This window comes from Elaeis guineensis, chromosome 1, assembly GCF_000442705.2.
Source record: "Elaeis guineensis isolate ETL-2024a chromosome 1, EG11, whole genome shotgun sequence".
In the NCBI taxonomy this organism is placed as follows: Eukaryota; Viridiplantae; Streptophyta; class Magnoliopsida; order Arecales; family Arecaceae; genus Elaeis; species Elaeis guineensis.
In genome coordinates this window covers 154437715-154462933 of record NC_025993.2, presented here as the reverse complement: position 1 = coordinate 154462933, position 25219 = coordinate 154437715, and the positions used below count along the sequence as shown (strand labels likewise).

Here is a 25219-nt window from a genome sequence, read left to right as displayed (position 1 = left end):
TTATGAAGTCTTTCTTGTTGAGACATCAACCTTTCATCCCGTAACCTCCCGAACATTGGTTCATCTGCACGTATTTAATCAAACATTTCCAATATGACGAGTCGTCCATCGTAGAAACTAATAACAAATAGTATTTGGGCAAACTATATTTCACTTAAGTGCACGATCAATTCCCTTTTTTGGGTAATTCATTATCAACTCCCTTAGTCTTTAGATCTAACTTTATCCTCACATGCCGCTCCATGTGCCCTATTTTACGTAAAGGTAAAGTTTAAAAAGAGAATATATAGCAATAGTATTTAGGAGATCCGTCAATTTCTCATCACTCCTTCCCAAAATTGAAGTTACAACGTTACGTAGCCGCTATACCTGGATCGATCCAGGACACGGTACTTCTCCTTCCCTCCCTCTAATAAAGCTTCCATCCCCCATTCTTCCAAGTCCCAACCACCACCCACTGATATCCTATTTAGTAGTTAAAGCAGTACACTCCACCTGCACCACCCTCGGCACCACCCCCTCCAACAGCGCCGCGAATGCCTCTTTCCCATATGCCTTTCCCTTCTATCTGCTCCTCCATCCCACTCCCACCGTCATCATCATCATGTTCTCAATGTACTACGTTCGTTAATAACAACAAAGTGAAGTGAACCAGGTGGCACCAATGCATCGGTAGGCAACAAAACAAGAAGGATAACAGGGAAAAAATAAAGAACAAAGAAAGCTCTTGCTTTCTAGTTTTTTGTTTATCCCTACTCCTAGAAGCCCCGCCTCCCGAGTCGGTCGTTCGTTCACTCCTCATGGCGTCCAAACCACACACCACGGGCAGCGGCGACGGCATGAGGCAGCGGGTGAACCGGTGCCTCACCAAGCTGTCCGACCGCGACACCGAGGCCATGGCTGCCTCCGAGCTCGAGTCCATTGCCAAGTCGCTAACGCCGGATTCTTTCTCGCCTTTTCTCTCTGCCATTGCCGACACCCGCCCCACCGACAAGACCCCGCTCCGTCGCCACTCGCTCCGCCTGATCTCGCTTCTTTCTAATTCTCACCCGGCGTCGTCTCTCGCGCCGCACCTCCCCCGCATGCTTGCCGCCGCCCTTCGCCGCATCCGCGACCCGGACTCCTCCGTCCGTGCCGCCTGCGTCGACGCAGTCCGCTCCATGGCCGCCACCCACCCTGCCGCCGTCGCCCCCGTCCTCCTCCGCCCCCTCGCTGACGCTCTCCTCCACGAGCAGGACCACTGCGCCCAGATCGCCTCCGCGCTCTGCCTCGCGGCCGCCGTCGACGCGGCCGCCCCCGCCGCCCCGGATCTCGTCCACCACCTCCAGCGCCTGCTCCCCCGCCTCGTGAAGCTCCTCCGGAGCAACGCCTTCAAGGCCAAGCCCGCCCTGATCTCCCTCCTCGGCAGCGTCGCTGGCTCCGGCGGGGCCTGCACCCCGGCTCTCCTTGGCCTCCTCGTCCCCTGCCTCGCTGAATTCCTCGCAAGCGAGGACTGGGCCGCCCGGAAGGCCGCCGCCGAGGCTCTCTCCCGCCTCGCCGTCTCCGAGAAGGATCGGTTAGCTGGATTCAAGGCGTCTTGCCTCTCGTCCTTCGAGAACCGGAGGTTCGACAAGGTCGTCTCTGCTCCAAAATCTCGCCGTCTTATCCAAGTTTCAATTGGATCTGTAGATCTGACAATGTTCCTCCGGTTCTGTTCTAATTTTGACAATGCAGGTGAAGATCGTTCGCGATTCAATGAATAGGATGCTGGAGCTGTGGAAGGATATTCCAGCAGCTCTTGATGGTGATTCCAATGCCCTGCCAGCATCCCCGTCGCAGTCCAACCCTTCTCTCAGAGGTTATGAATTAGTCTTCCTTTTTTTCATAATTTTACTTCTCTCCCTTTCAATCTGTTCCCATCTTTTCCAGGAGGGGCAATTGAAGATTACCCGCATCCCTGACAATGATAGTTTTTGAAAAATTTTGTTACATTTTATATGTATTTATTCTGGATCGATTTAATTTGCAGATTTCCCAATTTTGACTCTTAATTTCTATGAATTTTCAAAAGAGTAGCTGGTTCTGTTAGTATAATGATATCGAGAAATTGATACGTAAATATTCTAGATGAAATGAATGCATGGATTTAACTAATTACATGAAATAGATGAATTTCTGATATCTGATAATGGGATTTCTGAATATTTCTTCTCTGCTTGTGATGTTGGATGGGACAGAGAGTGCAAGTGATGGGAGATACCCAACGGCTTCAGTAAGTTCTAGTTCTGTGCAATCTGCTGCTTTTGTTGCAAGGAAGAGCAGATTCTCATCCAGTAGATCACCTCCACCTGCTGCCTCACCCATTCCTACAACTAGAAAAAGAACTCCTCCGATTAGGAATGAGAAGTTGTCCCCTCCATTGTTCCGTAAAACAAACACTAAGCAGAACTCTGATTGGAGAGTTGAAATTGCTATTCCCAACACTCCTTCGGTTAAAGTTGTGAGTGAAGATGCAATTATGAAAGGTCAGGAACAAGGAGGGATGGAGGGCAATGTGAGATCCAGGTTAGAAGCAAGAAGGATGCTTTTTGAAAAGAACAGCGAAGATAAGGGAAACAAGTTGGCTGGGTTGAAGTCTGCATCACGCGTGGTTCCATTTCAAGATGCTGGGAGCATCAAATCAACTGCAGGAGCTGACCATGCGACTGATGATCTTAATCCAGCACACAAGGATAGTGACTTGTCTTTGATTCGCATGCAGTTGGTTCAGATCGAGAACCAACAGGCCAGTCTGTTGGACCTTCTCCAGGTAACTTCTCCTGATATGCCAACAACAACTTCAGATTTTTTTCTCTTTTTTTGGAGAGTTCTGGTATGTCATAGAAAATATAGTAAAATTATAGCAGGCCAGTCTGTTGGACCTTCTCCAGGTAACTTCTCCTGATATGCCAACAACAACTTCAGATTTTTTTCTCTTTTTTTGGAGAGTTCTCGTGTGTCATAGAAAATATAGTAAAATTATAGTTATTACATATTTTTCATACAAATATTTTGATGGCTATCACATGGTAACACAGATCTTCTCCGCTATGGTTGCTTTTATTTGGCAGGCTGATTTTAATGATTAGCCAGGACCAAGTCCATGCTTTCCTGATTTATATGCAGCTAGATAGTTCTGAGGTTCTATTGAACTTTCCAGCATTGACTTATTCATAAGCATCTTATTCCAGATTAACACTATCCAAACCAAGTTTGTAGCCATACCTTGGGTTTGCTGCTGAAAGCACTTTGCTTGTACAGAATTTTGTATCTGCACAGTTGAGAGTTGACATGTTGATTTTGATTGGTATGAGACACATTTCAGCTGATCCTGTTTATTAACCACAGTTTTTGAAATTGAAGAGCCTTGTTTCCACAATATTCATATTATTAGCTGTTAACTTTAAAGAAACCAAGAATCTTGTGGACCACATCTTGGGGAATCCAAACTTACTTTTTTCCTTCTATTGCTTCTAAATACAAGATTACTAAAATAAACTTATGAAACTTACAGGCATAAAGGACCCGGAATGTAGTTCCAAGACACAAGTCGTCTTGACTTAGGATTCATATACGTTCCAAACTTGATGTATACAACGTACTTAGTAAGCAGTTTTTTTTCACGATTCAACCTTGTAATCATGGCTTAATATGTAGTGTATTTTTGGATTTTTTGCATACATACCCTTCTAAATATTGGAATTTGTGTGAATATCCTCCAAAAATTGATATTTGCATGCATACCCTTACAAAATATAAATTTTGTATAAATACATTTGACATAATAATTTAGTTGACGTCATTAGCTAAAATCATATTTATTTAAATTAAAAACTAATTGAATTATGAAATTACCTTTTTTATCTCTGAAGCTAGTAGCTGCTACACTAGTTTGAGTGTTAAAACAAGTTGAAATAGATAAAAATAAAATTATATATATATATATATATATATATATATATATATATATATATATATATATATATATTGCATATCTAACCTTATAAATATATAAAATTACATAAATACCTTGGTGAAATTGCTATTTTCTTGTATACCGTTATAAATATTTTCTTTTCCATGTCTACCCTTAAGGGTATTCCAATCATTTCAAATTTTCAAACTGTTAAATTTTTTTAATGGTGTTAGGTGGCATGAGTACATATGCAAAAAAGGGAAAAAGTAGGGTAGATACACAAAATAAATATTTAATGAGGATATACATTCAAATATCAATTTGGAAGGATATTCATGAAAATTTTAATATTTAGGAGGGTATGTACACAAGAAACCCTATAATGTTATGTATACTATTTCTTGAGAAATAAATCAGCAGTTAAATATTTTTCGAGTATTGAAATTTATAGTGCATTGCCACTCTCAACACACAGGAGGTGGGGGGGGAATCATTAAACGATCTAACTAGATAAAAGATGCTATAAAACATAAATGGGAAGCAACACAAGGCTATACCTTAAATAACAACCCAAACATGATTTAAACATATCAATTAACATGCGCCTGCATGAAAGAATTCATTATATTCTTTTTCAAGGCTGCGCTTTGGGATGTTCTCTTAAAGTTTAATCCAGCAATATGCTGCAATATGAAGTCTGTTAAAAAATTTGGAGAACTTTTCTTTGACAACAGGGAGTGACATGCTAGTAAGCTAATGGCTACATTTGGAATGTTGGGGACAAAAAAGCAGCACAAGAAAGTTTGTGCTGACAGCATAGATCTAGTTCTATTAGATTGGATAAGATATTCTTGCATATATAGTATGCTTGTCAGCCTGTATCAGAGATGTAGTATCTGGCTATAATAGTTAGTGTACTGATTGAATGATCTACTTTTTGGAGATGATTCCAGCAAACACAAAACAAACATGACGTCTGGTCAGAGAAGAGATGATACACAGGATGTAACACCTCCTGGTATAAAGTTTCATTTAGTCCACAAGGATACAGTAAGAGAATTACCAGATAACAGCTCCATAGAGAGTTACCATTATTCTGTTATGATTTGGGCGAACATCTTCTAATTAATTTCTAATATAATCAAATTATCCAAATCAGGATGTGAAAGAACTTTACCTGTTTGATTATAATATTATTGTTTGCGACTACAAGAATATGATATCCTTTTTCTGCAACAAAGTGACTTCCACCAGGAATGTTCATTGTTCAATCCAATTTCTATGAAATGCCATGGCTGTCATAGCTTGTAGGCTGTTTGTACAAGTAGCAGATAACTTTCTGCAAATTGTTATCCAAAACTGGATCAAAATTTTTGAGTATATAATGCAGAATGAGTTATGTTGGAATTCCGATGAGAATTTTGATCCCGTACCTCATGTATTCTGAAGCTACTCTCTCTCTCTCTCTCTCTCTCTCTCTCTCTCTCTATCTATCTATCTATCTATCTATCTATCTATCTATATATATATATATATATATATATATATATATATATATATATATATATATTCTGAATGACTATGTTTGGGAGTCTAGGATCTTGTATAGTGGCAACATGGAGAAGCAAACCTGAAATTTGTTGCATCTATTACAGGACCAAGCATTTCATTTTCCATGCTGGTTAACAAGAAATCACATCTGGGAAAAGGATTGCTTCTTTTGCCCATCACCATTATGATGAGACCTTCACCTTCTGATTGTTTGTTTGGTCGCTCAATTCAGTTCACTGTAAATGCTTCGTTAGTATTTGAGCTACTGTAGCTAAAATGACACTAACAAGTAGCACAACAAATGGTATGTATGGTAGGTAATGGAGCATCACTTAATTTTTCTTAATCAGACATAATTTCTTTTTTCAAGCCTTGATTCTTTTTTTTTTTTTTTTTTTTTTTTTTTTGCCTTCTATCTAAAATTTTTGGTTGTTGGTTGTCATTGCCTCTTCTTCTGATATTCTGCTGGCCTAAAAGAGTCTGCACCAATTTTGTCGTATTCCTTAATTTTGATGAAATTAATTTCTGCCTAATTTGACCTTGAATTGTAAATCCAAAAATTCACATTGTACTTTTATTTTTGTGTTTCATAGAGGTTCATTGGGAGCTCTCAAAATGGCATACAGTCTCTGGAGACTCGTGTGCATGGCCTAGAGATGGCACTGGATGAGATTTCTCGTGATTTAGCACTTACCTCTGGAAGGATATCGAACAATGATCCTGGGGTAAATACATGCTGCAGATTACCTGGTGCTGAATTCCTAAGCTCAAAATTTTGGAGAAGAGCTGAAGGCAGATATTCCTCTAGGTTATCCATTTCTGAAATGCAGAACCTATCTGAGAAGGAAGGTAAGGGGCCTTATAAGTGGGATAAGCAACGGTTTGGTCTTCAGGGTGGATTTGTTGTCAATCCATTAGCAGAGATTAACCCTCAGTCAGGAGGGAATACAGAGGTTGCTTCACAAAAAACACGAAAGAGCATGATTCATGATGCTGGAATGATACACAACCAAGAAGGCAAGAAGCAAGATGAGGTTTCACAGAACATTAGGTAAATAACTGACTTCTCACTTTGTTCATACCTGTTATTCCCCTTTTATGTGGCATTTCTACATGAACATTTTTTGCCAAAACAAACAAATGATAAAAGCAATCAACATCTGTGCAACTTCACCCTGAGAATCATCAAGTAACAATGAGACTACTTTGGCAAGTCGGAAAACCGAAGCAGCTGGTTTAAAGAATTGTCACACTCTATAGTTATCTCGGTATATATTTTCTCTATAACATGTCATGTTTTCTGCCTTTCGTTCGAGGACTACTAAAATTTGGGCAACCTATTCCTTTTATCTATTTCAGATCTGCATAGTTAAGGGGGAATGATATTGCACATACAGAATTTAGTGACAAGTTGAGCGGAGCAGTCACTAGGATTGCTCCTCAGGAACTCAAAGATGGATATATGGAGCCCTTGCAGGAAATTCAAAGTGGAGATTAGAGGAGTCGCTAAACCATCCTGCATTTAGCAGAATTCATATTTTCTGCATTCAATGCCTTGAGATCCAGATAGTCTCGTCGATCAGACCATCAAGAAAGCCTGGTTGTAGACATCGTGAAAGCGATAATCCTTTTTTTCATCTTATTGTTGTGACCTTGTATATACTGAAATGTTGCAGTTTATAATTGTATTGTGTCTCCCACAATGTAATAAAGGTTGGCATTCTTCATAAATGAGAGCTCTAAAATTTATTGCCTTCCCAGAAAAGAAAGACTGACAATTTTCTAAGAGCGGTTGGCGGTGAAAAAAAATGGCCTACCTCCATGGGGCGCATGTTCTCAACGGACTACCAAATTTCATTTTGATGTTTCCAGCGGGGCACTGTACGCTTACGAGTCCTATGAGGATTGAGGGAAACTTCGTGCGGTCATTTTCTTCGCTCGTGCATCAATCCATTAAAGCATTGGATTTCGAGTAGTTCTCATCCAGCATTGATGTCAGACACAGCTATTATCACCGGCCCACTCGGCCTAAAGCCACAAAGCCCATCCAAAAAAAAAGAAAAAAGAAAAAAAAAATAATAGGGGAGAAGACTCCCTTCAGGAGTCTTCTTCCTCCTCTCATCGGCTCCCAATCGGAGTCGGAAAGAGCCCCTCTCTGGCTCTATTTAAGGAGGAGAATCCTCCTCTCTCCCTCTCACCGAAGATTCGAGACACAGTCGGCGGCAATCGCCGAAAAACCACCGCGGAGCCCCGTCCTTATGCCGTCCATTTTGCTCACCGGAAAAACCTCACCGGCGTTGAAGGTGAGCCTCCTCCTCTTCCTCTCTTCTCCTCCTTTCTCCCCGTGCTCGTGTGCACGATCGCCGACGCTTGGAGTCGCCGAATTTCTTTGAGAAAGGGATTCGGTCTCTTTTGAATGTTTGGGTGCCGGTGGTCACCGCCGACCACCAGTTTAGCCCTCCTCTTGCCGTTGGGTCGCCCCTCCTTTTGCCGACGGCCATCCCATGCTGGTTGCACCGACGGCCGGCCAGCCAATAGGGGATTGTGAGATCCCCTGTTTCGGCCCAAAGGAAGCCCGGGAAGAAGAAAAGAAAGAGAAGAAGAAGGAAAAGAAAAGAAAAAGAAAAAAAAAAGAAAAAAAAGAAAAAGAAAAAAAAAAGAAAAAGAAAAGAAAAAAGAAAAAAAAAATAATAATAAATATATATATATATATATATATATATGTGAGAATAAGTTTCTCTCATCTCTCTCTTAAGTCTTTCTCTCTCCTCTTTCTACCTTCTCTCTATATTTTCTCTCTCTAGATTTTCTTCCTATTTTCTCTCTCTAGATTCTTTTATCTTTTTTATGGATTTTATCTCTCTAAGGTCATTCTCTCTCTTTGATTGTATCACAGACCCTAGGATAAACTTGAGATGAAAATATGATAATCTGAGACTGCTCCGAAATTCGTGCAGTAGATCGGATTTCGATCCGATCCTTATTCTAAATTGATAACATCGATCATGGTTAATCTATATTAAGTCACCCTGATATAACCTCTGATGATCTCAATCATGATTGTCACTTTTGAAGGATACGAAGATTCTCTCTCCACTTTCTCTCTCTACTTTCTCTCTCATGATTGACTTTCTCTCTCTAAGAAGGTCTATGAATCCTGTATCGAGTCATGCCTTCATCTTTTAGAGGCTCATATTGACTCTAACAAGATGATCCGAAGTTGCTTTAATATCCGTGCTGTATGTCAACCTCATTTGATCGTATCAAAGATCTTTCAAATTCATTATTAATGAACTCTATTGATTGATCTTGACCTAATATGTGCTTCACGATTTCTTGATCAAGTCACTTGAATCTGACCCTCATATCAGAGAACCTGAATTGTCCTGATATTTGGATGGTCCGACACATCCGGATAACAGTCCTCTTTTCTTATGATTTAATCTTGTTATATTTATAGAATAAAATTTGATAATGATTTGATATTTTAAATAGGATTAGCTGATTCTTCTAACGAAAGTCTGAAGATCTAAGATGACGAGGCAAGTAGATCTTATGCTCCTTATTTATTTTTAAATGATCATGTTTTTATGCAAAGAATTGCTATTGATGAAATCATAGTTTTTCATAAAATAAGGATCGGCATATGTGATATGAAAAAGTATGTTTTATTATGAGCATTGATTTCATGAATATGTCTTATGAAAATAGCATGATTATGAAGCATGAATTTTATTGTTTTTCCATCTATGTATATGTATGCTTTAAGAAAAAGATATAATGATTTCAAAAGCTCTCAGATGGCTATGAATGAATCCCTTCAGGAAGGTCGACATCCGGAGCTAGCATCCATACGAAACATGGCCCTGCCAGCGGGTATAAAGTTGGCACATGAATTAAGAACTCTGCCGATTAAGAAACATGGCCCTGTCACAGGTATAATAATGACCTTAGCATGAATATATGTGAGCAATATTTTGAAACATGACATGAATGCATGATGAAAATGATTTACGATTCATGATTGTGAAATATATATGATTTATGCATGCATGATGAGTTTATAACTTGTTTTGTTATATGCTCTATGAAATACTTTATTTTGTATTATCTGTTATTTTTTAAATATTACATTATCATGAAAAACTTATGTTTGATCCGATAAGGAAGTGCAAGTTCTACTTACTGGACTAGTGTAACTCATATTCTTTTTGTTTTCTTTTTGTTTGAACAAAGAAATAAAGTTAGGATCGGCAAAAGGAATCCAAACTTGAAGATCGGCATAGCAAGCTTGAAAATTTGGCAGCAGAAGTTTAACTTATTTTATAATCATGGATTTGTAGTTATTTATGAATGTTGAGATTCGGGTTAGTACTTGCTTTTGGATTTAGATGTTCTGAATCAATATTGGTTCGATTATTTGATGAATAATAGAATTGAATCTTTTTATTTGATGGATTTTAGATGATTATGATGGATTGGCTTCGTGTTATCGTGGGCTCCATCCTTCGATATTATGATCGTGTTATATTCCGGATTTGAGGCATGACAGAAAGACTGATAAATTTTTAGGAGCGGTTGCGGTGAAAAAAAATGGCCTACCTCCATGGGGCGTATGTTCTCAACGGACTACCAAATTTCATTTTGATGTTTCCAGTGGGGCACTGTACGCTTACGAGTCTTATGAGGATTGAGGGAAACATCGTGCGGTCATTTTCTTAGCTCGTGCATCAATCCATTAAAGCATTGGATTTCGAGTAGTTCTCATCCAGCATTGATGTCAGACACAGCTATTATCACCTTGGTTCTTTATTGATGCAGCTGAGTGAGGCTATATGGAAACAAAAATCGGGGGCCCGAGAAAGCAATTTGTTTTCCAAATTGTGTTCGCATTGATTGAACCCTCAGTTGACGCTTGTAGATGATTGCTTGTTAGTTATGAGTGCAGATTTGTTACAAAAAAATCCCAATTTGACACCAGGAGGGTTGTCTTATGTTGTGGTATATCTTTATGGAGCAGAGACATGTCACGGGGAGTTACGTTCATGGTAAACTGGACATTTCTCAAACAGGTTCTATGCATTGTGCATTCTCAAGCATTTGAACATGAATAATTTGAACTCTTCTCTGGAATTAACTTGTCAGTATGAGCTAACATCTGTAAATGAATTAAGACAAACAACGTAATCCTTGGATGGAAGGGTCTAATCTATACTACTACCATCCTAAAGACAAACAACGTAATCCTTGGATGGAATTCTAAAACAATAATTTCTTGCATCGATGACCAGGCAAATTAGAAGGTGGATGAACACCCATCGTCAATGGATATATAGAGGCTCAATTTGTCTCTCACCTCCTTTGAAGCGAATCATGTCTAACTCTATCTCCCCCTCTCCTCTCGGATTCTTGCTTTGGATCTTTTCCTGCTCCATAATAAAAGTAACACAACTTTTATTGGCATATGCTGTAGTTATCTATAAGTTCTTTATATTTATATTAAATGTGATATATTTACAATAAATTTGAATTGAGAAAGAATGAAAGATTTTAAAGACAACATGTAATATGTATATGATTGGCTCTGTTGTTGTAAACATAGGGATATTATCATTCTTAGTAGTATTCTTACACTACAACGAAAAAGGCCTGTAGCGACAGTTTTTTGCCGACGCTTTTGGAAAGCGTCGGCAAGTTGCGCAGACCTGCCGACGCTTTTTAAAAGCGTCGTCGTTTAACGACGCTTAAAAGCGTCGGCGTTCAACCGGCGTTCAACTCCGACGCTTTTAGCAAAAGCGTCGTCAAATAAAGCAAATGCCGACGCTTTTGTACAGTAATTTACGACGCTAAAAAGCGTCGTTAGGTTCGTTTAATACCCTTCTTCCCCCGTGCCCTAATCCATCTACCGCCGCCCTTTCCATCCTTAATTTCTTCCGCCGACCCCGTCTCATCTCCGCCGCCGGCACCGCGCCCGCCGTCCACGCGCATCCGCCGTCCACGGCTCACCGCCGTTTGCCGCTCCCCTCTGCTGCCGCGTCCGTCGACGCCGCACCCGCGCTGTCGAAGCCGTACACCGTCCGCTGGAAGCAGCCACCCCACCGGCCCTCCTCCTCTCCCCCCTCCCGGCGGCCATCTTCCCATCACGATTCCCTTCGATTGCCGTGCACTTTTGCTTGGATTTTGTTTGGCGCAGACTGATTCATGTTTGACCGATTCAATTTCGGCCCAAAGGTTCGGTCTCTCTCTCTCTCCCCCTCCCTCCTTCCCTGTGTCATGACCGGTAATCGCATCTAATATGTGTTTACCATTTCTCAGAGCGGAAATCCTCTCCGTCATCGAACATCGACGCGGTCTCCGGTCGATCCAGCTCCAGCATCGGATCCACCGCCTGGAAACCCCAGAATCCGAGAAATCCGCAAATCGAATCCTCAAGGTGATGAGATATCCGTGGATTCTGGTATAATTCCCCTGTTCTTTAGTATTTCTTCTTAATTAGTTGATATTGTGGAGCTTGGAAGCTCGAAATTAGGGTTCTTTATATTTAGAAAGACGGACAGAGGATTTACATTGCGAGTTCTTCTCTTTGGAGCTCCGAATTTGGTCTAGAATTCTTTGCTGTGGATGCTAGGTTTTAGGGAGTGTGAGGAGATCTTCACATGACTGGTTTTGATACGCCTAGGTCTAGGAAAGTGAGAGAGTTCTTCTCTGTTGAAATTTGATGGTGCAAGTTGTCCATCAATTGGTTTCTCTCTGTGCATGTCCATGTCTGCCTTGTGCATGTGCGATGTGCATGTGACTCATCTTCCATTTCAAGTAGGTGTGTATTCTGCAGTATGGTTCATGTTGCCCGTATCGGCTTATATAGAAAGTTTGATCTGGTAGTTGCTGACTAGTTTGGGCCGGCAATGGGTCATAAAAGGATTCCAAAACCCTTTATTTGGGTTCATTTTCATCTAATGCAAGAGAGGGAGATGGGATAATTTTATACCAAATCTTATGATTCTAATTTACTGGAGATGTGCTACCATGATGTTGTGATACACATTGCTATTTAATGCCTATATAGCGCTAATGTAGAACGAAAGATGAAAGGATACACTGCCTAATATAAGGAAAACAAATAATGAACTTTTGGAGTTATCTGTATTTCGTAGTTTTTTTCTTTTGTAACGAAATGCAAATGCTAATATTATGATCTTCTAGAGTTACACCTTCATAATATTCTAGTTAAAAACAATATGACGTTATTAGTGCTGCATGGTTTTCTTTCACAAAACCTGGCGTCCTAAATCCATGTTTTCTTTCATTTTGAAACAAATATGATGTTAGCAGTGTTGTGTTTTGATTATTTTGTGATTACTTGAGCATGACTCATCTATTTGTCATTATGTTACTTTCTGTGGATGATGTTATTTAGTCTCTTTGGATCAATGATAGTATTATTATATTTCATTTTGGCCTGTTTCAACCTTCCTGCTGTAAATCATACTTTAATCTTGTTTAGCATCCGTCATCATGTCATGCTCTAAATACATGAAACCTTGAATTCATTAATGAAAGTTTTTTTACTGCAATGTTTATGAAGTGTGGTGAAATTTATCCTGACATTTTAGGATGGACCTTGAAAATCTCTTTGATCGGTGAGTATGTTGCTCTTCTTGCTACCAATCCCCCTTACTTATGCTTCTGCATCTATTTTTCACTCACTCTGTCTTCCAGAATCTTCTCTGTGTTTGTTTCCTCTGATCAATGGCATGCTTATATATAGTTCTTTTGAAGTTTCTATTTTACTGTGCTTGTGCAAGGATTATAATGCAAATATGTGTAACAGGAAAATTTTAATTTAGTGAGTAGGCTTGTACTTCATGTATGTCTGTGCTCCAAATTATGCAAGTCATACTATTTTGGATTTGGTGGTTAACAACTGGTTGTACATGACCAATTTACAACCAGTTATCAAATATCAAATATGGTAAACCTGTGTAGCATAAAATAAATGATATAGAGCTAGATCAATTTACAACCACACCCTCTTAGTATCTCTCTACGAGGTTCACCCAAAAATATGTAGTACAATTAATTAAGGTTGTGATACATGGTTGATGAATGGATAATTTCATAGTTTCATGAATCCTGATCGATTGCTTATCTGACATGTGGCGCTCGTTATGTGGCTGGACCCTGATATCGTGTGGCCTACGTTATCCTTATCTTCGTGACTGATGAAGACTAAGCATCTGGATTAAGCTGGGCCAAGTTTCTTTGTCCACTACTCCCCAAGTTAATATCAGGTATTAAATCAAATTAATTATGAATTAATTTTTCAAAAATTACATTGCATCGAAACATAGACCCGTCTTTTGATTAATGTACATATTCTATTATATCCGTACATTTATTTATTTTTGTACGGATAAAAGAATTATGTACATTGATCAATTGATTGTCCAGTATGGACAGTTTGAAAAATGTGAGTAATTCTATAGGTCATTACCATAATCAAATGGTATGCTGAGAGGTTCGAAAAAAATTTCGGATGGTATTTTCCTTTTGTTCTTCCTATACGGAAGAACTAAGGGGAAATGCTGTCGAAATTTTTTTCGACTCTTGTTGCATATCATTTGATTTTTGTAATTGACCTATAGAATTAATACATTTTCTGAATGGGATAGGACCTTCTTTACCTATTAGTTGATGATAGCAAGCATTTACTATGTAAACTTTATGTAGTTGTTATTTTTTTGGATTTTATGAAATGACTGATATTTTTTACTCATTGCATTAATATAGATTGTATAATTTTTTTTTATTTTTAGATAAATTGCAAGTTCGGTCAGTTTTATCCTACAATGGACAAAAGTTGGATAAATAAACCAAGGAATAGTAAAGAATATTTAGATGGAGTTCATGACTTCATTAAATTTGGTATGGAGAAAAGTAGTTTGAATGGAAAGATTTTATGTCCATGTCGGAAATGTGTAAATAGTTCTTCTTTAGATCCACAAAATGTTGAAGAACATTTGGTATGGAATGGTTTTTTAAGAGGTTATACCGACTGAATTTTTCATGGAGAATCTATGTTGCCATCATCATGTAACCAACCCCTGACTCATTGCGGATCCACTAGCCTAGAAGACAATTCTGCAAGAGATGATGATATAAGGGGTTTGATCACAGATGCTTTTGGATTTGATGTTCAAAATTTAGGAGAATCCAGTAGTATACAAGAAACAGTTGGGATGTTTGATGGATGTACGCATACGGAACGTATGCATGTTGAGGAGCCCATACATACATCTAATGATGAGACAGCTCGTTATCACACCTTAATGAAAGATGCAGACGAAGAATTATATCCGGGTTGTACAAAATTTTCTAAGATTTCTTTTCTTGTTCATTTATTTCATATCAAATATTTGAATGGATGGTCTGGAAAGAGTTTTACCATGCTGCTCAAGTTATTAAAGGATGCATTTCCAGAAAGCACTCGTTTACCACCATCGTATTATGAAGCCAAGAAAGTAGTAAAGGAATTGGATCTTGGATACGAAAAGATTCATAGTTGTCCGAAAGATTGTATGTTATATCGGGGTGAAAACGCTAATCAAGAGTCATGCAATGTATGTGGATCTTCAAGATGGATAACACAAAAAGAAGATCGAGATGATGTACTGAATGAATTGGATGCAACGCGGAGTAAAAAGAAACCGGCCAAGGTATTGCGTTACTTTCCTCTTATACCTAGATTGAAAAGGATTTATGCATCATCAAAAACAGCTTCATCAATGAGATGGCATCATGAAGGACGTACAAAGGATGGAATGTTGAGACATCCAGCAGATAGTCTTCAATGGAAAGCATTTGATGATAGACATCCTGATTTTGCCTCTGATGTTCGCAGTGTTAGGTTTGGCTTAGCTTCTGATGGCTTCAATCCATTTCGGACCCTGAGTTCTACCTACAGCACTTGGCCAGTCGTTTTGATACCTTACAATTTGCCACCGTGGATGTGCATGAAACAATCATCACTTATCTTGTCAATGGTTATTCCAGGAGATAAGGGTCCAGGCAATGATATTGATATTTTTCTACAGCCTTTGATAGAGGAATTGAAACAGTTGTGGGAGGGTGTTGATGCATTTGATGCTTCCAACGGCCAAACATTTAAACTACGGGCAGCATTGTTATGGACTATTAATGATTTTCCAGCATATGCCAATTTATCTGGCTGGAGTACAAAGGGACGGGTCGCATGTCTTTGTTGTGGAGATTCAACACATTCAATTTGGTTAAAACATGGAGGTAAATTTTGTTACATGGGACATCGTCGATGGTTGGAAGCAAATCATCTGTTTCGATTTCAGAAAGATTTGTTTGATGGTACTATAGAATTGGGATGTGCCCCTATTCCACCTTCTGGAACTGATGTTCATAGACAAATGGATGGCATGAATTACAGCTATGGTAAGCACTCAAAGTCCTCTAAAAAAAGAGGAAGGGATGATGTTGAACGCTCAGTGCACGAAGGGTTACCAGAGGAAGTCAGTATCAGTACTATAGATGCAGATCAGTTGTTTCAAGATCCAGACAATTATTTCGAGGATGAAAATGAGGAAGACACACAGATAGCATCTACACAACAGCCAAGTAAATATTTATGGAAAAAACGAAGTATCTTTTTTGACTTACCTTATTGGAAACATAATCTTATTCGGCACAATCTTGATGTCATGCATATAGAGAAGAATGTTTGCGATAATTTACTTGGAACATTTTTAAACCTTGATGGAAAGAGCAAAGATAACATGAAGGCACGTCTTGATTTAAAAGAAATGGGTATCCGACAGGAACTTCATCCTAAAATGCTTGCTAATGATAGAATTTATGTGCCTCCTGCATGTTACACAATGTCTGCTCGAGAAAAGGATAATTTTTTGGGAGTTTTGAAAAGTATCAAAGTACCCGATGGATATGCATCGAATATTTCACGATGTGTGCATCTAAAGGATCGAAAACTTTTAAATCTTAAAAGTCATGATGGTCACATATTGATGCAAGATATTTTTCCAATAGCTTTAAGATCGTCATTGCCGAAACAAGTTGTTACAATTGTACTTCGATTATCGTCATTCTTTAAGGCATTATGTTCCAAAGTTATTGATCCTCGGGAACTTGATCAGTTAGAATCGGATATTGCAATTACACTTTGCCAGATGGAAAAGATTTTTCCTCCTGGATTTTTTACTATTATGGTACATCTGCTCGTTCACCTAGCTTCAGAAGTTAAAGTTGGTGGACCGGTACATTATAGATGGATGTATCCTATTGAGAGGTATTATTACAAACCTTAAATCTTTTGATAATTTTATTAGAAACAACAGCATACTGATATTTTAATAAATATTTAATTCTTGAAGGTATCTTGTGCGTCTTAAAGATTATGTGCGAAATAGAGCCTATCCCGAAGGCTCGATTGCTGAAGCATATATTGCGGATGAATGTTTGACATTTTGTTCAAGATATCTTCAAGGTGTAGAGACTATTTTTAGTCGACCTCAACGGCATAATGACTTTGTGGAGAATGCAGAACTGTATAAGTTCTTAACTGCTGGAAAATTCTTGGGAAGAGGTGAAGGTATTGTACTTGATCAAAAATCCTTAGCACAAGCACATCGTTATGTGTTACTTCATAGTGACATAATATCTGACCATCGCAGGTTAGTATATTTAAGGAATGACATCAAAATTTAAATTTTATATTAGATATAATGTTCTAAATGATATATTTATATTTTATGCAGTGAATTTTTAATTTATCAGAGACGAGCCAATCATAACATTCGTCCTAATGCAAGGATTGAACAGCGATGGTTGGTCGAGTTATTCCCTATGTGGCTTTCGAATCAGGTGTGATTTATATTTAATTATTGGATATATTAATTTTTGATACATATTTAATATCAGATAACTCAACTGCACTTCGTCATATCATTTTTTGTTAGGTATCAAAGATGATGGAGACAAATAAGTCAGATGAACTAATAGCTCTTGCTCGAGGACCTAACAAGATTGTGAATAGATATAATGGTTTCATAATTAATGGCTTTAAATTTCATACTAGAGAACGGGAGAAATTTAGAAAAATACAGAATAGCGGTGTTATGGTGGAAGCGGATGAAAATTCTATTATGGTGCACTTAAAGATATCTATGAGTTGGATTATTATGGAAAATTTAAAGTAGTACTGTTTAGATGTGATTGGATAGACATAAACTCACTAAGGGGTTTGAAACAAGATGCAAATGGATTTACACTTGTAAATTTTTCAAGGTTGATACACACTGGTGTGTTATTGAAGGATGACCCATTCATTTTTTCATCTCAAGCTCGTCAAGTATTTTATGTACAAGATGCAAAAGATAAAGATTGGTTTACTGTCATCAAAACAAAACCTAGAGACTTATATGATATGGGAAACCAAGTGGAGGATGATGACGATGACACTTATACACAATGTATGCCCTACAATTTTGTGCCAGCTGATGATTTAAATGATACGACGACGTTGGTTAGAATAGAATTCGAAGAAAACACTACTGCTTGATTGTTACTGGTAATAATTATTTATGATGTATATATTTTGCATTAATTATTGTGTTATTTTACTCCATATATTAACTGATTCTACCTTTTATTTATATAAATGCTAGGTGACATCATGCGTCGCAGGGGACGATATGCTGGTGTGCAGTTCCAGTTTTCACAGACAGAGGCCGGTACGTCTTCTTCAGCACAGCAGCCTGAGGCCAGTTCAGCTGCACAGCATTCTGAGCCCTGTCCTTCATCATCAGCACAGCACGATCCTCCTGTTCATCAGCCAGATGATGAGATACACGTGCAGGGTATATATTGTCTTTCATGTAAATTTTTTTTATTTCATTTTATGTATATTTATGATATAGTTACTTTTATGTATTTTTTGCAGACGGATCCGGGAGAGTACGCCCCAGACGCGGACCCACAGTAGTACGAGATGTGTGGCAGATGCGTGAGGGCGAGAGGATTGTTGTGGAGTGCAATCAGCTAGGTCAGCCAATTAAGAAAGCTGCCTGCTTATTGACTTCATTTTTGGGGACTGTTGCTCGGAGGCCTCGCTATGTCCGTTGGGCTATGCAAAATAGAATGACATGCTTCCAACGTACAAAGTTGAGCTCCTCCGAGTTATAGAGGTAATGAATTGATGTTCATACTGTATATTAATTGTTAATCATTTATATAATTTATTTCATTTAACTTTTTTTTTTATAGAGCAAGTTTGTTCTCCCTCATCCACTCATGATTTTGTAATGAAGTCTCTCAACCGCAAATGGAAAGAATATAGAGCGCAATTGAAGAAGGACTATATGAGACAGGGTATGACAGAGGAGGAGGTTGCTAGGAATTGTCCTCCTGATGTACCCCCTCATCAGTGGATGGAGTTGGTTCATTATTGGTTCTCCGAGAGGGCACAGGTATATTATCTGTTTATTATCTTTTTTTTTAAATATTTTATAAAAATATTGATTTTTATTATATATTGTATATATAACAAGTTCTTTACTTTATTTTACAGACTTATTCTGCTATTGGTAGAGCTGCACGAGCAGCTCAGTCTGTTCCTCATACATCGGGGTCGAAGAGTTATGCACGACTCCGACAGGAGTTTGTATGTTCCTTAAACTTTCATAATTAACTTTTAATTTTTATGTTCAAATATTTATATAACTAATATCATTATGTATCGTGGACCATGTCTGTATCATGATACTCATATATTTTTTTAAATTATCATAATTGTTTGCTTAAAATTGAAATTATTTGTGTAGGAGGATGAGCATGGGAGGGAACCCGGACAAGTGGAGTTTTACCGGATGACTCATACTCATCAGGATGGTACTTTTGTTCGAGATGAGTCGAGAGATTTATATGTACGATATTATTAATATTATATTTTTTGCAATGATTTAAATTTAATTTTGTTAGCTATTAATGTATAACTCTTGTTTTCAAAAAAAATACAGGAGAGGGCTACATCTCTCATTGCGGAGCGTGACGACGAGTCCGCAGCATCTACGCAGCAGAGCCGTATCGAGACCGAGGTCTTCACAGAGTTGATGGGACCAGAGCGCTACGGTCGAGTGAGGGGTTATGGAGTAGGAGTCACCCCCACTCAGTTATCTGAGGTTAGTAGATATACGCAGCATGCTGCAGCAGATGCTCAGGATTCACGCGTTCGCAGACTCGAGGCGGAGATACAGGAGATTAGACAGAGTCGTGCCGCTGAGATGGAGGAGATGCGACAGAGCCGTGCCGAGATGCAGGCCATGAGGGGACAGATTGATCGCCTTACATCTTTATTAGAGATGTATGGTTCATCTCAGGTAAACACATAATATTAAATATATATTTTTATATTAATTTAATGATTTATATATTTTATTTATAGATATGCAAATCATGCTTTTGATATGTTTTTTGTAGGCTCCTGGCATATCAGGCACCCGTCGAGATAGCGGCACGTCACGTGGAGACAACGACGACCATCCGCTGCAGATTGATGTTATTTTATTTTTGTTGTATTTTTATATTTATTTATATTACTCTTGATTGTAATGGACGATTAGTACTTTATTTTTATTTATATAAAATATTGTCTTTTGGTTTGATTAAATTTTCTATTTCAGCTTGCTTTTGATGTGAATGATGGTGATTGTACATGTGTGAATGTGAATGTGGTGATTGTACATGTTTATTGTATTGTACAGGTGATGTGAATGATGGTGATTGTACAGGTGTGAATGTGAATGTGGTGATTGTACATGTTTATTGTATTGTACAGGTGTGATATGATTTCGTACAGAAATGTATTGTATTATTTTTTTTTAAATAATATTTATATTTTTTTTTTCCTCTTAAAACCTTTAACGACGCTTATAAGCGTCGTTAAATTTGTCTTTTGCGACGCTTTAAAGCGTCGTAAATTTTTATATTAACGACGCTTATAAGCGTCGTTAAATTTGTCTTTTGCGACGCTTTAAAGCGTCGTAAAGATTTACATTAACGACGCTTTAAAGCGTCGTTAAATTTGTCTTAACGACGCTTTAAAGCGTCGTAAAGATTTACATTAACGACGCTTTAAAGCGTCGTTAAGACAAATTTAACGACGCTTTAAAGCGTCGTTAATGTAAATCTTTACGATGCTTTAAAGCGTCGTTAAAAAATAACGACGCTTTTAAAAAGCGTCGGCGCTATTCGTCCCCACTCTTACATAGTCGACGCTTTGCCGACGCTTTTCGAAGCGTCGTAAAGCCAAATAGCGACGCTTTAAAGCGTCGTTAATGACCATAAATAGCGTCGTTAATGCCTATTTTTTCTGTAGTGTTATACATTTAGAAAATATGAAAGTGATAACATTAACTTGGATTAAAACAGAAGCTCTACTTGTGGTGAGCTCTCCATTCGCTGCGTGAATGCCAGTATTAATAATGTCTTAGTGGAGCTCCTTATTTTAGATAATATAATAAATAAGGCTCACAGTTCTTAATTAAAAAATAATAAAACAATATACTTTATAAAAAGCTTCTTATCTTATTTTTTGTATTTTGTAAAAGCAGAATTGACCATATTATACAAAAAAAAAAGCCAATTATAAGTGCTCACATGGTACCTATGGCAAAATCTTCTTTTAGTTGTAGCAATGAAACTTTAGTTACTTCCAATTTATACCTACAGGACTTTAATTGTTTCCATTATGACAAAAAATAAGTAATTGAAGGAATAATGAAAATACTAACCATTTCAATCACTTTGATTGCTATGGCATGAACTACCACTTCAATTATGGGAACAAATAAAGATGAAATATTTTTTTGAATCTCCTATTTTTGTTTATTGTTGCACTAGACCTAAGTTTGAAATTTTTTGTGCATAAAAGAAAATAAATAAGAAGTAAAGTTTTCTTTTTTAAGTTCTCAAAAGAAATAAAAAGTGATTTTTTTGGCTTTCTTTTTATTACACAACTTTGGAATGCCATTTTTCCTTTATTAAGAATGATTTTTTGAATTTATTTCAATTTTTTTTATTTTTTTTATATGGGTTTTCCTTTTTTATATGATGTTCTATCATTGTTATGATTTTTTTTTGAATGCTCCTTTTTGAATTTTTTTCATTTATGAAGAGTCCCATTACAAATCTAATTTACTCATGGAGAAAATAATATGAACATTTTTTTTTTAATGTTTGTGGAGTTTCCAAAAGAAATAAGGAGCAGAATTTTTTTGAGCAATTCTTTTTTGTGCATGGAGAATTTTCCTTTTTGAATGAATTTTTTTCCCTTGTTGAAAAGTCATATAATGCTTATAAATTATTTTTGGGCGTGATTTTTTCTTAGTAAGTGTGATAATCATTTTTTTTAATGTTTGTAGAGAAAATATTATGAATGAATTTTTTTTTGGCACGTGGAGTTCCCAAAAGAAGATTTTCTTTTGTTTTTTTGAAAAGCCTTAATAAAAATCTAATTTAGAAAATATTACTAGCAGATTATTTTTTTTCTTTTTTTTTTGTACATGATTTTTTTTATTGAGTGCACATTTCTTTTTGAATGATTTTTTTGCCCTTTTTGAAGGGCCCTACTAAAAAGAAATTATTTTTTCCAAGTGGATTTTTTTCTTTACATGGTGTTCCCATTTTTTTCCTTTTTTTCCCCCTTTTTTTGTGTCTATGGACTTTTTTTTTTAAGTGGAAGAAAATATGTGTAATTTTTTTAATGACCTTCAAAAAAAATGATTTTGTTTTTATTTTTTATTATTTTTTGAATTTTGGACTAGGGTTAATTTTCCTCTCTCCTTCCTGTTTAAATTGGTAAAGAGATAGAGAAGAGATGATTGAGCTTTTTGACAAGATCCTTCAGCCCATTTGTATAAAAAAAAAAGAAAAATTCTTTGTGCACCGCCCATGGTCTAGAAAATCTGACATAGAGTGCACCACTTCATTTTACTGGATATCATTTTTCAATGCACATTTAATACCTACAGTTTTATTTTTTTTATTTAAAATTTTGAATAACAAAAATGCACCTCTATTTTGATAAAATTATGACATCCAAGATAAAAATTATGACATCCTATGATAAAATGTCATAATTTTGATCCAGAATGTCATAATTTTTCTATTGGATGTCATAATTTTATCAAAATAGAGGATGATTTTCGTCATTCAAAATTTTAAAAAAGCAATAATTTTACTGGATGAAAATATCTTTCTGTTTTGACAAAATTATAACATCTAAGACAAAAATTATGACATTGTGGATCAAAATTATGACAGGAGTCGACACTACAGTGAAAATGGTGAAAGGCGACGCTATAAAAGGCATTTTACGACGCTAATAAGCGTCGTTAATAAGCTTTACGATGCTTCAAAAAGCATCGCGAAAGCGTCGTCTATGCAAGAGTGGAGACAAAAAGCACCGACGCTTTTTAAAAGCGTCACAATAATTTTTCATGACGCTTTAAAGCGTCGTAAAAGTATCTTCTAACGGCATTTTTTAGCGTCGTTAAAAACAACGCATCCTCCACTCTACCAAGATGCTTTTCGAAGCGTCGGCAGTTAAGTCATTAACGACGCTTATGAGCGTCGTTAAACAGTGTATTAACGATGCTTATAAGCGTCGTTAAGTTTTGTAACAGAAAAAAAAATATACATATTTTATATACAAAAAAAAATACATACATTCCTGTACAAAATTATATCAATTATTCAAACATAAACCTGTACAATCACCACCATTCACACCAAAAGTAAACTTCAATAGCAAATTTAACCAAACCAAAAGATATTATTTTATATAAATAAAAATAAAGTACTAATCGTCCATTACAATCAAGAGTAATATAAATAAATATAAGAATACAATAAAAATAAAATAATATCAATCTGCAGGCGAATGGTCGTCGCTGTCTCCACGTGACGTGCCGCTGTCTCGACGGGTGCCTGATGTGCCAGGAGCCTACAAGAAACATATCAAAAGCATGATTTGCATATCTAAAATAAAAATATATATATTATTAAATTAATACAAAAATATATATTTAATAATATGTGTTTACCTGAGATGGGCCATACATCTCTAATAAAGATGTAAGTCGATCAATCTGTCCCCTCATGGCCTGCATCTCGACACGGCTCTGTCGCATCTCCTCCATCTCAGCGGCACGACTCTGTCTAATCTCTTGTATCTCCGCCTCGAGTCTGCAGATACGTGAATCCTGAGCATCTGCTGTAGCATGCTGCGTATATCTACTAACCTCAGATAACTGAGTGGGGGTGACTCCTACTCCATAACTCCTCACTCGGTCGTAGCGCTCTGGTCCCATCAACTCTGTGAACACCTCGGCCTCGATACGACTCTGCTGCGTAGATGCTGCGGACTCGTCGTCACGCTCCGCAATGAGAGATGTAGCCCTCTCCTGTATTTATTTTGAAAACAAGAGTTATACATTAATAGCAAACAAAATTAAATTAAAATCATTGCAAAAAATAGAATATTAATAATGCCGTACATATAAATCTCTCGACTCATCTCGAACAAAAGTACCATCCTGATGAGTATGAGTCATCCAATAAAACTCTACTTTACCGGGTTCCCTCCCATGCTCATCCACCTACACAAATAATTTTAATTTTAAGCAAACAGTTATAATAATTTAAAAAAATATATGAGTATCATGATACAGACATGGTCCACGATACATAATGATATTAGTTATATAAATATTTCAACATAAAAATTAAAAGTTAATTATGAAAGTTTAAGAAACATACAAACTCCTGTCGGAGTCATGCATAACTCTTCGACCCCGATGTATGAGGAACAAACTGAGCTGCTCGTGCAGCTCTACCAATAGCAGAATAAGTCTGTAAAATAAAGTAAAGAACCTGTTATATGTATAATATATAATATATAATATAAATCAATATTTTTATAAAATATTTAAAAAAAAAGATAATGAGCAGATAATATACTTGTGCCCTCTCGGAGAACCAATAATAAACCAACTCCATCCACTGATGAGGGGGTACATCAGGAGGATAATTCCTAGCAACCTCCTCCTCTGTCATACCCTATCTCATATAGTCCCTCTTCAATTGTGCTCTATATTCTTTCCATTTGCGGTTGAGAGACTTCATTACAAAATCATGAGTGGATGGAGGGAGAACAAACTTGCTCTATAAAAAAAAAAGTTAAATGAAATAAATTATATAAGTTATTAACAATTAATATACAGTATGAACATCAATTCATTACCTCTATAACTCGGAGGAGCTCAACTTTGTATGTTGGAAGCATGTCATTCCATTTTGCATAGCCCAACGGACATAGCTGAGGCCTCTGAGCAACAGTCCCCAAAAATGAAGTCAATAAGCAGGCAGCTTTCTTAATTGGCTGACCTAGCTGATTGCACTCCACAATAATTCTCTCATCCTCACGCATCTGCCACACATCTCGTACTACTGTGGGTCCGCGTCTGGGGCGTACTCTCCTGGATCCGTCTGCAAAAAATATATAAAAGTAACTATATCATAAATATACATAAAATAAAATAAAAATAAAATTACATGAAAGACAATATATATCCTACACGTGTATCTCATCATCTGGCTGATGAACAGGAGGATCGTGCTGTGCTGATGATG

At 37.2% G+C, this 25219-nt stretch overlaps 3 protein-coding genes and 1 long non-coding RNA gene across 4 annotated transcripts; 3 read left to right on the top strand and 1 right to left on the bottom strand.

The window, feature by feature from the left end:
• Positions 1-380: 380 nt before the first annotated feature.
• On the top strand, positions 381-7216 carry LOC105037485 (TORTIFOLIA1-like protein 5). The gene is made up of 5 exons (XM_073244525.1): positions 381-1613; positions 1714-1837; positions 2217-2788; positions 6079-6536; positions 6845-7216. Exons 1-5 carry the CDS (start codon positions 801-803, stop codon positions 6852-6854), a joined length of 1977 nt encoding a protein of 658 aa, XP_073100626.1. The 5' UTR covers positions 381-800; the 3' UTR covers positions 6855-7216.
• A 3907-nt stretch (positions 7217-11123) lies between these two features.
• Positions 11124-18628, top strand: LOC140851990 (uncharacterized). The gene is made up of 4 exons (XR_012134849.1): positions 11124-11918; positions 13714-13776; positions 18196-18387; positions 18471-18628. It is a non-coding gene; the product is annotated as an uncharacterized lncRNA (long non-coding RNA).
• Positions 18629-18818: 190 nt separating this feature from the next.
• On the top strand, positions 18819-20951 carry LOC140856703 (uncharacterized). Its single transcript, XM_073254905.1, has 6 exons — positions 18819-18996; positions 19098-19190; positions 19351-19452; positions 19546-19905; positions 20006-20083; positions 20904-20951. The coding sequence occupies exons 1-6, from the start codon at positions 18832-18834 to the stop codon at positions 20949-20951; spliced, it is 846 nt and encodes a 281-aa protein (XP_073111006.1). The 5' UTR covers positions 18819-18831.
• Positions 20952-23340: 2389 nt separating this feature from the next.
• On the bottom strand, positions 23341-24180 carry LOC140854824 (uncharacterized). Its single transcript, XM_073250867.1, has 3 exons — positions 24085-24180; positions 23648-23991; positions 23341-23531 (listed from the first exon to the last, which is right to left on the bottom strand). Exons 1-3 carry the CDS (start codon positions 24139-24141, stop codon positions 23405-23407), a joined length of 528 nt encoding a protein of 175 aa, XP_073106968.1. The 5' UTR covers positions 24142-24180; the 3' UTR covers positions 23341-23404.
• Between the last annotated feature and the right edge of the window lie 1039 nt (positions 24181-25219).

Coding starts and splice junctions, on each gene's coding strand:
- LOC105037485 (XM_073244525.1), top strand. CDS start 801: ATGGCGTCCAAACCACACACCACGGGCAGCGGCGACGGCATGAGGCAG. Junction 1,614..1,713: donor AGAACCGGAGGTTCGACAAG/GTCGTCTCTGCT, acceptor TTGACAATGCAG/GTGAAGATCGTTCGCGATTC. Junction 1,838..2,216: donor GTCCAACCCTTCTCTCAGAG/GTTATGAATTAG, acceptor TGGATGGGACAG/AGAGTGCAAGTGATGGGAGA.
- LOC140856703 (XM_073254905.1), top strand. CDS start 18,832: ATGAAGTCTCTCAACCGCAAATGGAAAGAATATAGAGCGCAATTGAAG. Junction 19,453..19,545: donor ATGAGTCGAGAGATTTATAT/GTACGATATTAT, acceptor AAAAAAATACAG/GAGAGGGCTACATCTCTCAT. Junction 20,084..20,903: donor ACCATCCGCTGCAGATTGAT/GTTATTTTATTT, acceptor TTTTTTCTGTAG/TGTTATACATTTAGAAAATA.
- LOC140854824 (XM_073250867.1), bottom strand. CDS start 24,141: ATGACTCATACTCATCAGGATGGTACTTTTGTTCGAGATGAGTCGAGA. Junction 23,992..24,084: donor ATGAGTCGAGAGATTTATAT/GTACGGCATTAT, acceptor AAATAAATACAG/GAGAGGGCTACATCTCTCAT. Junction 23,532..23,647: donor CTTACATCTTTATTAGAGAT/GTATGGCCCATC, acceptor TGTTTCTTGTAG/GCTCCTGGCACATCAGGCAC.